The sequence below is a fragment of the Silurus aristotelis genome, assembly GCF_946808225.1.
Source record: "Silurus aristotelis genome assembly, chromosome: 11".
NCBI lineage: Eukaryota > Metazoa > Chordata > Actinopteri > Siluriformes > Siluridae > Silurus > Silurus aristotelis.
Genome location: NC_139584.1, coordinates 15,352,430 through 15,371,541, shown reverse-complemented (window position 1 = coordinate 15,371,541; position 19,112 = coordinate 15,352,430). Strand labels below are relative to the sequence as shown.

Here is a 19,112-nt window from a genome sequence, read left to right as displayed (position 1 = left end):
ACATGCACCTACGATGACAATTTCAGACCCCTCCATGATTTCTAAGTGGGAGAACTTGCAAAATAGCAGGGTGTTCAAATACTTATTTTCCTCACTGTACATACATACATACATACATACATACATACGTGTGTGTGTGTGTGTGTGTGTGTGTGTGTGTGTGTGTGTGGCAAAATTTTGGTCTCGTAAGATGAAGGCAGAACTTTTTGGCAATCGCTCAAAGGGCATCTTGCACACTGTGAAGCATGGTGGTGGCAGCAGAACTTCTCTTCTCTGCAGCTCATACTGGTGCTATAGTCAAGATGGACAGCCCAGATTTACATGCTTTGGACTACAATATGGTTGTATACAGAGGTTACCCTCATAATACAAGGAAAACATGCTTGATAAAGTATTAGTTAAAAGAATGTGCACACAGGTACAATCAGGTTAATGCAATATTATTTATATATCTTTTTTTTATTCGACTTGAATTTTGGCATTTTGTTAGATCACATTAAAATAGGAAAAAACTCCAGCATGATTTATCTCGGTTTCAGTTCTTTTACTTGAGTAGTAAAAGAATACTTTTATTTAAGTAAGTTTTACAGCTTTTCCACCCACCTCTGATTCTCAAAGATAATTAGATGCAACTCTGTAACAGAAGCATGAAGTTAAATTAGTGCTCTTAGTCTTCAGAATTTGAAAACTGCAAAAAGACTGTTGTCTGGAAAAGTAGGTCAAGATCTTGTAGCAGATTTATTAATTTTTTTACCTTCCATTTGCAAGGTCACACTCACTAGAAGCCATTTCTCCCCTCTCACACGACAGTTACAAACTGAGGAGGGTGCAGGCAAGCATGTGCTTCCTTCCAAATAAAGGAATAAAAAAATGAAGCCAGCCACGGCATCTTTTCAAACGGATGCTTCGCTGTAGGGCATCTGTACACACTCGGTGGAAAGTGTTAAATCTTCAGAACACACAAGCTCACTAATGTCACTGTGACTAAGAGGCACTGGAGTATTTCAATCAATACTAGACAACTTGGTCAATTAAGCTCTATTGGACTACCAGCCTTGAACAGCTGTCGCATTATTTATATCCAATTTTCCGAGAATATTAAAAGCAAGCCTTTTCTTTTGCATCACACAGGATCCTCAGATTTGTAAGAGCCCAAACCACTAGGACTTTTATACCATGTCTAGATCACTTCACTTTTATTAATAACCTTCAGAAAACATTAATCCAGGTTACTGAATGTCATTCTATGGCCAAGAAATGGTGAAAGCTCCAGCTAAGTCCCTCCCTGCTAGCACAGCACTTCTTCATTCCATTTTCAATGGTGCAATCTCGTACTGCAAGCTAAACAGGGAAATGACACGCTGACGCCGCACTCTCAATCTATAATTTGCTTTCTGCCACCAGACAGGAGCACAGGGCTCGATCATAGGCACAAAGGAGCACGGCAACATAGCCGGCGCTCTTTACTTGTAACTCCATGACCTTTGTGCCGGCCTATGACGCAGGTGCGTCCTCTCCAATCCATCACAGGCATGCTTTAAGACGGAGATCAGAAAGCTTAGAGAGAGGGTGTGTGTGCAGTCAGAGGAAAAGAAAGGCTTTTGACTTATAGCATGGCTGGTATAAATGTTAGAATTTCGTAACAGAGTAATTACTGTACAGCTTGTTAAATAGGGGTCATTCAGGCTGATCTTAATTTGGTTGTAAAAAATGTATTAAAGCATTTATTTTTGAATGCAAAGCATTTTAAACCCTGCCAGAACTAATAACTAAACTTTAGTTAAGACCTATTCATTTGTTTTTCCTGTCGTTATAACTAGTACGTTTTTATATAAGATTGTTATTTACACATATGCATTTACTAGTAATATAATGTAAGTATGTACTGCATCATATTGCATGCATCATGCCGTTTACAACCTAATGCATCATAATTCATATTTTTTTCATTTGACCTAATAGCAATTTGCACTTCTGGTATCCATCATACTGTTTACCTGTATGTCATCTCATTTCATATGTTTCCTATTTGCACTACTGGTTCAATGTTAACTACATTTCATTGTCTCTGAATTTATACTCTGTACGGTGCAAATACAGTCGAACCGAACCCAACACAACGCAGGCTAACCTAATCCTTACAGGGGGAAAAGAAGTGTCCCTGCTTTTTCTAATGTGTACCTGCTTCAAATACTTTCATCATTGTACAGCCTGCACTTAAGGCAAAAACATGTTAGAGGTCGACCAATATGGGTTTTTCTGTGGCCAATTCCGATATTTAAAAATCAGGGCCGGCGATGGCCAATAAAAGATTTTTTTTTTTGGCAGATTTTGTTCCCCCCTTCATCCCATTAAATCCAACAGTTAATTAACAAGACTTTATACAGAAAATTGCTTAAATTAAACATTTATTGAACAACACCAGCCTCTCCAATTAGTGCACCCAAAACTGCCTGTGACCTAAACTACAGCTGGTTGAAGGCTCCCTAACAATACAGTTCCAAAATGTTATTCTCTCATTCTCTCTCCAGAAGTAACATCATATTTAACTAATTAAATATATAATCCTAGATTAAGAACGACGGATAAGAACTTAAAGCCTGGGACAAGCTGACATTTCAGGTGGTTTTTGAGTTATGTTTTATGCATGTCGAATCGGCAGACCTTGTCGACGAGAAAGAGAATTACAAGTGGGTATTCATCTTATCCAATGAGCACACACAAAAAAAGGAACTGGTAAAAGCACACAATGATGGAGTAAAAAGGGAATGCGCAGACACTTGTTGACATTCTTGCACACATGACTGAAAAAAGAAACACAAATCCGTTAGTATTTGCTTTATAAATTCACAGTTCTAGCTTGTCTGGTTTCCCTGTTCGGAATACAGACTACTGCCACCTGCTGGTATGGGAGAGTTATGTTCTCTCACGCAAGCGCAGAACGCACGGTTTGGCATGTTAGACGCGCCTGTCTAATAATCAGCCTAAGGACAATCGGCCGATGCAGATTAATTAAAGAATGCCAAAATGCAGTCGTCAACATCTAAAACTATCAAAAAAGGCAGTTTACAATTTAGATCATCATACTAAAATGGAACTGGTGTCAGGTGAAGGTATGAATCATAATCAGAGGCATAATGCCAGCTTCATTGATTTCAATATTGCAGCCAGCAAAAAACATGGTATAATGGAAAAAAAAAGAAAAAGAAAAAAAATTCATACATGACAAAACGCATACAGACATAAAATGCTAAATTAGTGTAATTGTTTTTTTCAGTTCTATCTTAAGATTAGTCCGCCCGGCTTTTTTTTTTCTTTTGAACCATATTGTGCAGCAAAATTTTTAGAGCTCACTAAAATAAGCTAGATAAAGCTCAGTTGTGCATTAGTGCTTCTGCTGACATTCATCTGTTGATAGATTACAGAACTCGGTCTTATGCAGGTAGCAATAACAATGTGAAGTTCCTTTTAAACAGTTCTGAGTCATACGATTTAAGATACAAACGTATGTCTGTCTAGAACAGAGTCTTTGCCACGAAATTAAGAACAGGAGGATGTGATGATGAGCATAAGCCCAACAATAATGGGAATGCTGCATCTTGCAAAACAAGAATGCACATAGCACCTTCATATTTACTGCATGCCAGTCATAGCAACTATTTATACCCACACTGACTCATCTAGTGATAAAAAGAAGAATATAAAAATGCCTCGCTCGCTCCCGTTATCCCAGCATGAGAAAAACGGCGACTGGAAGGGAAAGTGTCTATAAGAATTACGAACACTCTGAGGGAGAGGAATTGACGGAAATAAAACAGCAACATAACCTGTACCGCTGGGGCATCTTCATGGCAAATGCTTTGAAGGACAGGGACATTAAAATGCTTGATGGAAGACGGATGGAAACGTGCTACAAAGGGTTGACGTTTACGAGTAGAATAGACTAAATTAATTTGTGCAATTGTCAGTGAAATATAGCAACGTCTATTAAATACTTAAGTATTTCAGTGTGTGGAACAGCACATCCGCACTGGTACACCTACACATTTGTGCAATTCTCTAATCAGCCCATGAAATCTGGGCATTAAATCTGAGATACAGTTCAAAACCTGCAGTTACTGTTTACATTAGAAATCGAAAGATTATCTCAGTAACATTGAATGTAGCATAGTTGGTGCCACACGAGATAGTATTTCCGAAACTGCTGGTCACCTGGGATCGTCATACAAAGCGGTATATACTATATAAGATTCACTGATTCACATCGGTGCATCGGAATAAAAGTTAATGTGATGCATCGATTTTAAAAAGTGTGCATCGGAAACAAGTTGGCATTTGAATCACGATGCATTGTTTTTATCATATTTGCATCTGTAAAAAGTGTTTTATTAACTACTTTTATTATTTAGAAAGTGACCAATAAAATGTAACCAATATTATATTATGTAGATTGGTTTCTCCTCGCTAAACTGTTTCTCAGCACCACCGCTGCTACCTGAATATGATGGATCACAACACTACGGAGACGGAGGCGTGTCCTGAGAATTACATAGAATATAGATTAACATGGCAAAGGTAGAACTGCATCTTCCTGGAGACAAAACAGGAAAAAAACATCTGGTTTTATTTAATGTTGTTGTTTTTTTTTGCACTACAAAGGCGTGTTTGTGAAAGGGCCATGTGTTAGTAGTCAGAAGGCACATAAGTAAATTAATGATTTGATGTCTGTCTGAAGCAAAGAAATAAAAGAACTATCTGAAACGTATTGCATTGAATCAAATAGAAATCGAATCTCATTGCATTATAACAGGGGTGAATCGTATCATATCAGTAGCTGCTTCATATGTGTCTTTAATGTATCATATTGTTGGCAATGAATAGAAATACGAATATCATCGGCTTTGATTATGGAAATGCACATCCTTAGTATCTAGTGTCTTTACAGAATCGCATGAAAAACAGAAAACATCCAGCGGTAGAAACACCTTCTGGGTAAGAGAAGGCAAAGGAGACAAGATGGCTACAGTAACTCTAATAAATAACTCATTACAACTGTTGAAACAGAAACGCATCCCTGAACTCAACTCTTTAAACCTTGAGGCAAAAGCGCTACAACATCAGCCTCAAGTCCACATCAGGTCCCACAGGCTCAGAACACATTTACAGAAACTGGACAGCTTCAAGCATCAAGCAGATTTTGACAAATACAGCAGTGCTGTTGACTAAGTGCATTGCTTTAAGCATGCACTAACCTAAATCTAAATTAAAAGCTAAATCTGATTTCATAATGTGCCAATTTATTATCATGTGCTATAGTGCCAGATCCAAATCCAGTTGAGAACCTTTGCAATATGACCAGTCATTTCAACATGGCATCTTTCAGAATGTGTCCAACAACTTGTGGCATCAAGGCCATGAAGAACTAATGTTGTTCTGGGAGCAAAGAGGACTGGGTATTTTAAAACTAACCAGTATTAGAATTCTGTTTCTAATAAGGTAGGGGAAGGGTATAATTAAAGAATTGGAACACAGTGTACACAAAATGTTTTCAGCTGATCTGATAACAGGAGAAATAGCTAATAAAACTGAAAAGTACACTAAAAGAGTGTGATGGACACTTTGGACAGAGCCTGGAAATCACTGAAAGCAAGTGTTTCCTCAGCTATGCTGCTCGGAGAGAATGTGCTGTACATACCCGCTGCACGCCAAATTCCCTCCCACGATAAAAACATTCCCTCTATCCATTTTTAAAACACTATAGCTGCCGAGAGAGAGAGAGAGAGAGAGAGAGAGACAGAGAGAGAGAGAGAGCGCGATAGCGCGCGAGAGAGGCTCACGGGCCACTATTCATAGCAACAGAAATGTCTCTTGTGTGGTAACTTTGGTGATCGCCTAGGCTCCCTTTTAGATCCCTCTGGTATGTCGACACTACAACGGCTGAGAGTTAGAGGGCCCCGTCCTTTATACTGTACAGCTTGTGGGAAAGCAGGGATTTCGCATAATCCGAACATCTACAGTGGCATCTCTATATCCAATGCATTCAGCCATTTAGAAAAAATCAATAGCAAAAAATAGAACATCACCCCTCCATCTGCGATCACACTATGTAAAAGTTGATAACACTATTATTAGAAAGGCAGTAGACTGACGATTCTCTTCCTTTTCATGTGATGCTGTATCTTTCTTAGATACACTATATGGCCAAAAGTGTGTCCTGACCATCACACCCACAATCACATCCGCATGTGCACAATTTCATTCCACATTTAGTCTCCTCAATGCTCCTATAATAAGGCTTTCTACTATTTCCAGAGTGGCTGTTGGGATTTGCACATTCAGCCCCAAGTGCAATAGTGACATCAGGCACTGATGTTGGTTGAAAAGTATTCCAGTTCATCTCAAAGGTGTTTAGTGGGGTTGAGATCAGGGCTCTGACACACAAGGCATATTATACAAAAAATTGTTTTGTCTTTTTTTCCATTAGATTTTCACAGATCAGGAAATGTGCATGCATATCTAAACACAACAACATGTATATTATTAATATTATAAAAACGTACAAGCACAATTCCAGATACTTTGCAAAATGTAAATAAAAACAGAATGCAATGACTTGCAAATCTCATTAATTCATATTCTATTCACAATAAAAAAACATTTCAAATGTTTAGACTGAGAACATATACCATTTTAAGGAAAATATAAGGTTATTTTGATTTTGATTGCTGCAACAAGTCTCTAAATAGTTAAAACAGGGCCGTGTTTACCACTGTGTAGCTTTAAGTCTTCTGTTCGTATAAATCTGGAAACTAAGGAGACCAGTTGCTGAAGTTTTGGGAAAGAAATGTTTTTTGATACAGGATTCTAGCTGCTCAACAGTTCTGGGTGTCCTTTGTTGTGTTTTTTGTTTCATGGTGCGCCAAATGTTTTCAAGTGGAGAAAGGTCTAGAGACTGCAGGCAGGCAGGCCAGTCTAGCAGTTCACCTGAACTCTTCTATTACGCAGTCATACTATTGTAATAGATGCACTAGGCAGTTAGCACAGTCATACTCAAATATGCAAACCCGTTCCTGAAAAAGACGTTTTCTGGATGAAAGCATTTGCGTTCATTCCATAGTTTTATTTACATTTTACACATGGCATAGAAACTTTTTTGGAATTGGGGTTGCAACTCAACTCACCATAATGCAGAATCAGTGGAAGCTTAAGTTATTGATGCATAAAAAAAAAACTGCAACTGAAACAAGTGCAGAAAATTGGATTAGGCAGAACTGGAAAAAATAAAAACACCCTGCAGACCATGAAAGTCAATAAAATGGAAATAAAAGAAACATTAAAAAGCTCTCATTCGTTTTGTGTGGCCCAGTACCAAATTATCCTGATGCTGGTCCAATGCCTGGTGGCTGGGGACCCCTCTACTACAGTATACTGACATTGAAATAAAAAATAAAAAATAAAATATTTATATATATTTTTTTTTTTTACATGCAAATTGGATGAATGGTGTAGGAATTGCAGCAGCTTTTACATCTGCTCACATTCCTTTACCTGTACAATTAGCTGCTCACTTGATTCATGGCCTGAGTGTGGGGTCTAGTGTGGTGTGCGAGTTCCTCATCATTTAACTTATGAGTAAGCAGATAAAAGATCTAGAGTTGATTTTGTGTGTTGCATTTTGATTTGAAATCCAAAGAGCTGTTATTGCCAGCTAAGCAAGCCATCACTCGGCTAAAAAAAAAAATCACTGGGCCAAATTACTATTCGGACCGCAGAACTACCACTGATGACACTAGAATCTTTATACAAAACCACTTCACAAGTTATCCAGCGATCCAAATGTCCAGATATCCATATACCTGAATGTATGTTACCTTAGAGAGATGTCAAAGTATACTGTTTGGCAGAAAAAAACTCAATTTTGGACTAAGCTTGACTTTTTGTCACTTTTGGCTGTTTTTCAGATTTCAACTGTAACAACTTTTGACAGGTTTTTTTTTTTTTTTTTTTTTGCAGGTCGCCTCACATACAGTATATGATGACACTGCCAGAAATGCTGAAAGCAGAAAGATTCACTGAGGCAACGATCTTCATGTTTAGACAGCACATTATCGTGTCTGTGTTATGTCTGATAAAAAAACATTTTTTAAAAAGAAATGAATAATACCACCAATTCATAGACAAAAATATTTCACGTTTATACTCGAAAACTAGTCTAGAACGATAATCAATAAGTCTTCAACTCGCACACTGCACTACAGAGCACACTGCTTACTTTCCCTCCCAAACAAGCCCAGATGCAGTTGCATGCAAATAATTGAACAAGTGTGTATCAATCCACCCTTTCATCAAAGCAATGTGCATCAACAGTGCACTAATTTACCCATCTAACAGAGTAGCGATACAGGCAAATAAGAGCTTTCACTGATTGGGAGAATCAGCATGTGGCCAAATCCAGTTTTCTCTGCATAATGATCAGTGTGCAGACAAAATCTGCAGTGTTTTCATTCACCAACATTTATCATCAAAGGGCCGTTTTAAAATACATTGAGCTACCCAAAAAAGAAAAAAAAAACATGTTCCAGAATAATGATGCATGACTACTCGCGACTTTGCTGTGGCAATAAACCAAATGATAAAACGTTCCGGTTCCTTGCAAACTGACAGAATACACGTTAAAACAAAAATAAAGCAATGCACAAAACATCCCTAAACAAACCAAGTGTACCACAACCAACCGCAGCTTCCTATCCTTTTTTTTTCTTTTTACTTTGGTAAGGTGATTGCAAGCTATTATTATTTTAAGAAGGTACCAATTACAAGTTCATGGTGTGAGTTGTCACTTGCATTATTTTTTTTCACTCTTTTTTATGATTGCGTAAAAGCCGTTTACATGGAACGCCATGTACGAGGAAAACAAAACCAAAATGTTTACAAAGGATCTTTGCATTTCTTCATAGCGTAAAATCAGATGTTTAATTGCGTTCCTCGTTTTTTTTTTTTAAGGTGATAATAAAGGAGTTCATCAAATTCACAAGTGAGAAATCCAACAAAGTGCTTCCTGATCCTCATTGGCTGAATCTGAATTAAAGTAGGATCAAGGACGAACGATTGGACTGACACTGCCTATCTATGATTACACTGAATCAATTAACCTCAGTGTTAACAAGGAAAGAAACTAGAGGGCAACCGATTAATCGGTTGTCATTACGCAAGCGGCCTCTAGAGGTGAATCACTGACGCAACTTGCTGTTTGTTTCTTTTTTGTTTTTTTTTACGAGACTGCGCGCTGCACGGAGAGGACATTATTATATTTAATACGCATAATTTATTCATTATATTCTTTCATTAATATATTCACTTTTATATAATTAGCACATTTACATGATTTAGTACTGTTTTCAAATTTTCTATGTTTGTACTAAAGTTCAGTAGTATTGTACATAAAGGGTTTTGTTTGTTTGTTTTTTATCCAGTTTCCATTTGAAATACTATGGTTTGATTAATTGTTTATCTGCAATATGATCCAAACTAGCTATCGATATCAGTAAAATCCACTATCGGTCGACATCTGGAAGAAACCCCTACAGAAGACAGATCAGATGTATACAGCTTGCTAATTCGAATTTAAGTTGAATGAAACATTCGTGTTTTTAAGCAATTGCAGTCAAACAACTGTCTCTAACTAGTTCAATCTAATTTCAGCACAAACCCATGGACTAAAAATGAAGGTGTACTTTTCAATGATTTTGCCCTTGTTTTGAAGCCTGTGATTCACAGAGCCTTATATCAGAGGAAAAGAAAACAGGAGGATCCCTAAGAAGTTCAAAGTAATATCAAAGAGTCTGGTTCCTTTAAGCAGAAGCCAGCTGTCAACCGGTCATGATAAGAGCGAGCCCAGGACTAAAGAGGACGGGGACAAATATGCCCAAGAGACTTAGAGCACTTTGTCCATCTAGGGTTAAAGTCTTTGGAGCAACAATCAACTACAATCCATGGTCACCTCCTCTTGTGCATTTTATAAACTTCAATCGTCTGCATTGCTGTTTCAATTTAATAGATGATTCTTATTGCAGCTGCAAAATCACTGAGGCTTGGAATATGTGAGTGAATACACCAGAGTTTGGGCAGAACAAAAAAATAAAACCAATCAATTGAAGCCATTTAATACAATCCAAAGCGTGTTGGCAAAACGGAGTATCATCTCAAACTCAGGACAATGAGAATTAACATCGAATATATTTTAATATATCATGGCCATAAATATTATTATGTGTACATACATAACACCCAACCATAGAGTATTCATTTCACAATAAAACCATAGCCAACTTAGTATAAAATCACCACGATTATATACAGATTAATTTTAGACATCTACACGAACATGATCTTTATTCAATGTGTCCATCTTTCCTTTCGCATCAACACTGACAGATTACTAATTGCAACATCACTACGAACAGTCATCCATCATCCGAGCAGCTGTTACTGGAGCACTTCTTTACGAAAAGAAATAAAACACATCAAATTGTGTTCAAAGCTCTGAAGTTTCTGGAGTGTTTTTTCCCCCCTTTTCATTAGAATGAAAATCTGTCTTTATAGTTCATCATCTATTCAACAGCTCTTGGGCAGAATGCCAAACACACAAAATATATACCTATTAGTGTTCTGGTGTCATGTCTTCTTCAAAGTATAAACAAATGAGTTTGCAATTCAGTCAACAAAGAGGTCGTCTTTTTCGGAAAAACAGTGACAGTCAAAACAAAGAGACTGTCTTACAACAGATCAGGTGTTTTAAACTCGGATGGATTTAGAACGAGTTTGAAGTAAAAATGTGGCTTAACCTTTTATGCATTTATTCAAAAGTTTTAAAAGCACAACACAAGCCTTTTATTTAAATCTAATTCTAACACCCGGTCTAAACCCAAGAACACTATTTAAAGTAAAAGAAGTTGCCACTGAATGTGAGATGCAGAACAAGATTCTTGCTCGTCAGACAGACTCGCATTTTGCCATGTGGTAACAGCGCCCCCTATTGAGTATCTGAGAAATGAACGCACGCTGCACCGTTCCTTCCATTCTGTTGAATTGCTCCAGGCATAAAGTTATCAATTCCTAACAGAAACACCCCAAGTGGATTTATTACAGAGAAAATGTTCTGTTTATACTGTATTAGAACAAAAAAAAGCAATAGTACATTATGTATTCCCTCAACTACAAGGACACTGTGGCTAAATATCCTGTATAGCAACTACCGTTATAACGCTGGCTAAAAAAAAAGATTATAGACTGTAAGTCATGAATAAAAATGCACATTCGAATCTTCTGAAACATTAGAAGGTCTGTCTGCTACTGCCGTTGGGCAAAACAGAGATTTGTGTGTTTATCCAGATGTTTTGTTACTCCGCAGGCTCTGATTACACCCAGATCTTGCCAATTCATATACAAAGATTCAAAATACAAAGGAGCTCTCGCAGGGCTAATTAATATCTACATAAGCAATGTCTAGCCGCCAGTTCTGTTAATGAGACTTTTTTGTTTTGGTTTGTTTTTTTTGTTTTTTTTTTTGGAAAGACAAAATGAGTCCAAATTGGCATCTATTTTAAAGCCAGGCACTTCCTAAAAGACAGCGAAGATGCAAACATCTCCACGCATGGATAACCTGCAGGAAGTCTTTTACCTCCGACTCTTCGTCCCCTCTGATTCCAAGGTCCAGCACGGTGTGTGGCTCTTTCTGCTTAGCCTGTGATGACTGGCCCATCTGAAGGTTTAGCTGCCACCCTATATGCTCCAGCTTGCAAGTGAGAAAAAAAAAAAAAAAAAACACTTATTACACACATCATTTCTTTTCACTCTGCTTTTACGGCGATGACAATCCAAGCACACTGGCTTTGCAACAGAGAACTCACTCCCTTCATGTCATAATAAGTAGCCATGGCCTTATGCCTAATCCTAAATTCTGGGTTCTGCATTGATATTTCATGGAAGAGCTTTCATATTTTATGCCACAGTATTAATATTCGATTAGGAAGTCAGTTATCATTATTAATCCATACAGCCTTGAATAAAACGTCTGGAAACATACTAAAGCTCGGTCTTGTGTGCATGAAAGCAGGGGCAAAAGAAACCCATTTACTTATATTTAAATGCAGCAATGTTTGTCTGTAAGAAACTAAAGTCATACATATCATAAACGCATGAGTTCACATTTCCCCCGCTGTGCAAATGGCACACCTACACTGCTTTCATAAGGCACTTAAACTCCCAGCAATCATTCCAAATATGTCTATTAGAAACTTTCTTTGTTATGCTAAATGTTCTTACTAAAATCGTTACGAAATGCTAAAGACATACAGAAACTATGTAATGTACATGTAAATGACAGCTTCTATATGATTAAAATAATCTTACCTAAAAAAAAAGAAAATTCAAAATAAGGCACAAACTCTTCACTGATATAAATCATGCATTGGATGTTAATAAGACAAAACACAATAATATATGTTCGTTAATATGACCACCAATGTGTCAATGCTGTGCCCTTGAGCAAGTCCTTAACCCTCAACTGCTCAGATAATTGCAAGCTTACAGTTACCTTGCAAAACTATTTAGTTCCTGCTGTCACTCATGTTATAGCACAATAAGCACTCATTTCTTCACCAGGCTCTTCTCTCTCTGAGGTAATACGCCAAAAACACTGTCATGTTACAGAGAAGTCGAAAAAAGAACAATCGCTAAGTCGTGACACTCATTAAAAGTTAAATAAATGATTCTTAAAAGAAACACCCAATCAACAATTCGTAATTTAACAATGACATAGTTTCCAACCCATTTATTTAAAATACAAAATGAACAAAAAATTGTGGACACCTACCAACCACATCCACATGTGCTTTTTGAATATCCAGATTTTGTCCCCCTGTGCTGATATAACTAAATCATTATAATGTGAAGTGATTTCTATTGCTACTGTATTGTTTTTGTTTTCACCCCAAACAACTTTACAGCATCCATCTTTTACAAAAAGAGAACTCACCTTCTTGGGGGCAAATATCGCATGTCTAATCTTCTCTACCACGTCAGGGCCAGCTGCTGCCCAAGCCTGACTAAATGCCTCGGCTTTGTCTGAGGCGATGTGGATGTTTTCCAGCTGCTGCTTCAGAGATGCTGGTTTAATGTTGTGATGCACAGCCTACACACAAAGCACACAAGAGACACTTTCATTTATCGGTTATATCCTACAAAAGTAGTGCTAACAGTAGCATGTAATAATTACAACCAAACTGCCATTAAAAAGTTCAAAATCACCTCTTAAGTGTTTATCCAACATTACCAAAAATTACCAGAATGAGGGCATTTGAATTGTCCAGCCTGATCAATAGAGAAGATGCTACATGAAGGTTTGAAAAAGCTCAATAACACCAAGAATCCTTTTTTAAAAATTGGAAGGTGGTGAAAGAAATTCTAGTGATGCAAAAATAGTTTAATGCCTAAACAATATCTTAAAGTATAAACATAAAATACATGTGTTTTCCCTCACAAAATAATTTCTAGATAAAATGTAAAAAATATTGCATATGGACTTTAAGCATAAGCAAAAACAGCTTATTGTATATAGTTACAAAAGACTTCCTATTTATCTTTAAGTGTGTCCCAAAACTCATACCTACTTGATACCAACATTCTCGTGGTAAACCATCTCTCTGTAAACTTCTCTTTCCAACTTCTCATTCATAGCACGAAATACATTGGGGCAACAAATTGACAATCATAACAAATCCTATCCAATAGTGATCCAGAGTTTCAGGCCAATATTGGTCCCAGAGCCTTATCAAGCTAATGTACCTCTGGATATAGTTTCATCTCGTACCACCAACCTGTTCTAATAAGAATGATGACGTCTCCAGCACCAAATGAAGAGCTTGTTTCTCTAAAGCCAATGCAGTCTGTAATTTCTGCTCTTCATCTTCACTGAAAGAGCGCTCGTCCTGAGATAGAAACAGATATTCAGGCGTTAAGCAATGGGGCTCAGCATTAATGCAAAAATCTTACACATGTCTATTCTATTAGTTCATCTATAGTAAAGATACAAATAAATTCCACATCATTTTTGTATAATACAGTGATCTTCTGTGGATTCATATTGGAATTTGTGCTCCAGTACTGATCACATGCACATTATCAACTGTTAATATCATGAACAGCAGCTACGCTAATTCCTCTCCACTGCTTCTCTAACAATCCCAAGGCATTCTGATGTTGCTCCAGCCCCAGTCACCCACCCCAAGAAGATTGTGGACCTTTAAAGAAGTAGATGCCTCCAAACCTCCCAAACCATCTAGAGACGTACCAGCGCCAAATGGATCCCACTTCATGTGGAGTTTTGACATTGGACCTCTTTGAGTGTTTAAAGGCTCTGCCATGGAAAAGCTGGTGTTGGATCTGTGATGATCTCGAATGCTGAGCTATTTTATGAGTTGCTCAGTAGCTCCTAGTTTTATCACCACAAATGACTGTATAAGATTGTAGAAAGATCATTACTCATAATCTTACACTCCAGTGCTCATGTTAGTTCTCACTCTCCAGTGTTCTGTATTGTTTAAAGATGTATGATCACACTCTTGATATCACCCAAATGAGGATGGGTTCCCCTTTTGAGTCTGGTTCCTCTCAATGTTTCTTCCTCATAACATCTAAGGGAGTTTTTCCATGTCGCCGGGATGGCTGCTCATCAGGGATAAATACACATCATTCACCTTAACTGTTGATTTCTATAAAGCTGCTTTGAGACAATGTCTGTTGTAAAAAAAGTGCTATAGAAATAAACTTGACTTGAATACATTAAAACTTGGCATGTTGGTGGTTTTACATTGTTTAATTATTTGATGATAAATACAAAAATATTCCCAAAGCCTCAGCAATCAGTGCAATTAGACTTGCATTCTTGTTGAACTTGAATTTCGGCTGTAATTCAGCCCAATTCCTGAGTTTACATGATCATTAATATGATCCTGACAGTGTTTGAAATATGGTGATTTAGAAAGAAAGATCTTGCTTTCAGGTGTTTAAAACATTACTGTTATCCCTTATGTCGGAGATTGATAAGGTTTCTCTTAGACAAGTGCTGCTAAAATCTGAAAGCTCAGAAAGTCATTCACATTAATTAATATAAATGTGCTTATCTTACTGTTTCCATAGAAACTGCTACTACACAGGCACATATTTTACTCTAAATCTAAAACTAATTGATATTTAAATGTGGTATTAGACCAGTATTACACAATCTAAAACTAATACCATTTATTTTCTTTCTTTCTTTCTTTTTTTTGCTAATGTTTAAACAAATTGTCAATCCATGTCAGATGGATCATCTCAGATTTGCTTCATACTTTCTGAATATAAGGTCACTATTCCAATTAAACAGTGTTAAATATAGTTTAGAAACAAAGTTATATATGCATTAGGGTCTGAGGATTACAGGCTTTAAAAAGTGGATGTGGCCTTGGGGTATATCGGTAGGAAAATGCTGAGGATGGAGCCACCAGGAAGGAAAAAAAAGAGGAAGACCAGGGAGGAGGTTTATGGATGTGGTGAGGAAACACATGCAGACAGTTGGATTGAAAGAGGCAGATGTAGAGGACAGTGGGTATGGAGATGGATAATCTGCTGTGGCGACCCCTAATAGGAGCAGCCAAAAGAAGAAGATGCTAGATGTGACATTTACAGTATCTTACAAAAGTGAGTACATCCCTCACAACCATTTTCAGCAACCAACCATCTTCTCAAAAGACAATACTTGGATCTATTTTACAGTAGTCAATGTGCACCTTGTATAGCAGTATAGATTTACTGTCCTCTAAAAATAACTCGATATACAGCCACTATTGCCAAAATAGTCGGTAACAAAAGTGAGTACACCCTGAGTTATAACAGCTGTATGTTGCTTGACCATGCGAAGTCGCATGTCCTATTTATGTTCGTGTTTTTGTCTGCTTGACAGGACCATACAAATTAGTGTATCTTGTATTTGAGCAGTTTGGTGATGTGGGAAAAAATTCTCTCAAACTGACCTCTGGATGTTTAACAGGACACCTCATCGCAAAGAAAACTCTGAGGATTTTGATGTTCTCCACAATGACAGCCTAGGCTATAAGAATATCGGTAACACCGTGAAACAGTGCAGTGGCCAGGGTCATACAGAGGTTTTCCAAGACAGGTTCCACTTGGAACAGGCCTCGCAATGGTCCTTAAAAAAAAATTGTTGTCCTCGTGCTGTGCGTCAGGTGCAGAAGCTGCTTCAAAAAACAGATGCATAAGTGCTGCCAGCATTGCTTTAGCTCAGGCAAAAGGGGAAGGTCCACTTATCAATGCTCAGACCATATGCCGCACACTGCAACAAGTCGGTTTGCATGCCCGTCGTCCCAGAAGAATGCCTGTTCTGAAGCTGGCACAAAAGAAAGCTCACAAACAGTTTGCTGAAGACAACCTGTCCAAGACCATGAATTACTGGAACCATGTCCTGTGGTCTGATGAGACGAAGAACTTGTTTGGCTTAGACAGTGTCCAGCATGTGTGGTGATGCCCTGGTAAGAAGTACCAAGAAATCATTGTCTTGCCTACTGTCAAGCATGGTGGTGGTAGCATCATGGTCTGGGGCTGCATGAGTGCTGCTGGTACTGGGGAGCTGCGGTTCATTGAGAGAAACATGGATTTCAACATGTACTGTGACATTCTGATGTTCTTCCTTCAAGAGATGGACCAAACGGCAGTATTTCAACATATTGACTCCAAACACCGCCAATATGACAACTGCCTTGCTGAGGAAGCTGAAGGTGATGGAGTGTCTCCAGACCTGAACCCTATTAAGCACAGAAGTGGAAGAGTATCCCAGCAACCATCTGTGCAGCTCTAGTAAATTCCGTGCCCAGGAGGATTAAGGAAGTGCCTTAATGGCTGTATGTTGAGTTATTCTCAGAGGACAGTAAATCTGTACTGCTATACAAGGTGCACATTGACTACATTATAATATATCCAATTTCATTTTGATAGTATTGTCCCTTGAGAAGAAATACTAAAATGGTTGCTGCAATGTGAAGGGTGTACTGACTTTTGTGAGATGCATAGTTACATAAAGTTTTTAAGATTTTAAATAAAATGTACACAGTTGCATATTTGTACATATATTTTTTAAAGGTCCTTTGGCTCTCTATATTTTCACATTAATTAAATAATGTATTTTTTTTCTAGATTACTAATGATAGTATTTATCTTTACTGGGAGAAATGTTTAGCAAACAGGTCTCTGTTTTTAAACAACTCAATGTTTCTGACGTGTTGAAAAAAAGGCTTATAGCTCATCTATGACAGAAAAATACCATTTAATTAGAAAATCTGAACTTTGGTATGTTGAACCAGATGCCTTGTTTTACTTTAAACATATTTAAATAAGGTTTTAAATACACACTTACCATCCAATTTATTAGGAACATCTGTACAACTGCACATTCAATCACATTATAACTGTATAACTAAACAGTAGCTAATCATCTTGCAGAATGCAATAAAAAGAAAATCATGAATATACCCGCTATTGGTAATCTTTATGTTTTTAACTGCGGCATGGATGAGTAACACCTGTACTGGTTTGAGTCAAAGTGAGTGAATTTAGCCAAGTATCAATTAGTCCCATGATAGTGACCGAGATCAGAATTCACTTCCCCATTCTGATGTTTAATGCAAACATTACGTGAAACTCTTGACCTGTTTTTGTATTAGTTTTCAGAAGTGTGCCGCAGCCACATGATTGGCTGAGTAGATGAATAAATAAATGTATAATTGTACAAATGTTCCTAAAAAGTACATAGTGGTTCCATAGTGATGGTGCAGTAGCGCTCCTTTCCTTGGTGCATTACATTTAGTGCAGTCAGTCATGTGATGCTCCTTACATAATAAACACCATTGTAACTGTGGCAGCAACTTCTCATCAAAATAAAAAAAATACACCACTGACCAGACAAATTGCACCAGGATTATTAAATTAAGTACATACATATTGTATGTGTCTCAGGGTTGAGTTTTTCTTTTCATTTATTATACAGAAGAGCTTTTGGAGGAAACGATAAGTTTGGGATTCATACCTTGAGATGAAGTTTCTGAAGAATGCGAGACAGAAGTCTGGACAGTTTATTGACCTCTATAGAGTTGATGAACTTTACTGCCTCTTTGATGCTGTTGAGAGAAATAAGGAACAGGACCAATTTCAAACCATTGGACCGTATTGTAGCTCTTCAAGCATTTTTGCGCATGGCAAGATGATGAACATTTTTCTTTTTTTATTATCACTTTGCATAGATTACTTTTGTAGCCATTCTGCTGTTCCACAGCTTACAATGTTTGCACTATAACGACATCAGAAATGTACATTTGTTATCTTATAATTCATGTGAGGCTATTTGGAGGATTCACAGTGTAAACGAATTTCATAATAGCGTTTAACAGACTTCAGTTTCGTGTACATAACATATAAGTAAACTCTTAAATCTTAAAAAAAATAAAAATTATTCCATCATGTTTGCACCTCATTTGTCTATAGATGAGTGTACATAAAACACAATAGTACACTACATCATGCCCTCACTGTGTCTGTACACATCATGGTTTTTTTTCTTTATACACTGTTTATCTGTATATTTATTCTCTTATCTTTTGTTTATAATGGAAATAGTTTTTAGTATTCTCTTTTACTCTCTGTCCTTGTTTAATATGTCAATTTCCTTCCGAGATGAATAAAATGATTAGACAAACAGAATGACAGATAGATCAGAGGATGATACATGGCTGGGGTAGCTTTTGAATATATAGTATTGTATAGACATGGATGGATGGATGGATGGATGGATGGATGGATAGATAGATAGATAGATAGATAGATAGATAGATAGATAGATAGATAGATAGATAGATAGATAGATAGATAGATATCAGTGAGTAAATCAATCGATCAATAAATTCATTTTTTACTCTGGATCATCCAATAGCTACTGTTTTAGCTCTTGATTGTATTTAGAGTTTGAATAGCCTCCAATAGCAAACATTTTAACATTTCATCCAATT

General features: G+C 37.2%; 1 protein-coding gene across 1 annotated transcript in view; it reads right to left on the bottom strand.

Moving 5' to 3' along the window:
• commd10 (COMM domain containing 10) overlaps window positions 1–19,112 on the bottom strand; it is a 49,090-nt gene that overhangs the window by 29,666 nt on the left and 312 nt on the right. Inside the window, exons 2-5 of the mRNA XM_083553688.1 lie at window positions 18,137–18,227; window positions 13,878–13,988; window positions 13,037–13,192; window positions 11,681–11,794 (exon numbers count right to left, since the gene is read on the bottom strand). Coding sequence (XP_083409814.1) covers window positions 11,681–11,794; window positions 13,037–13,192; window positions 13,878–13,988; window positions 18,137–18,227 — 472 coding nt within the window. The remainder of the gene's footprint in view (window positions 1–11,680; window positions 11,795–13,036; window positions 13,193–13,877; window positions 13,989–18,136; window positions 18,228–19,112) is intronic.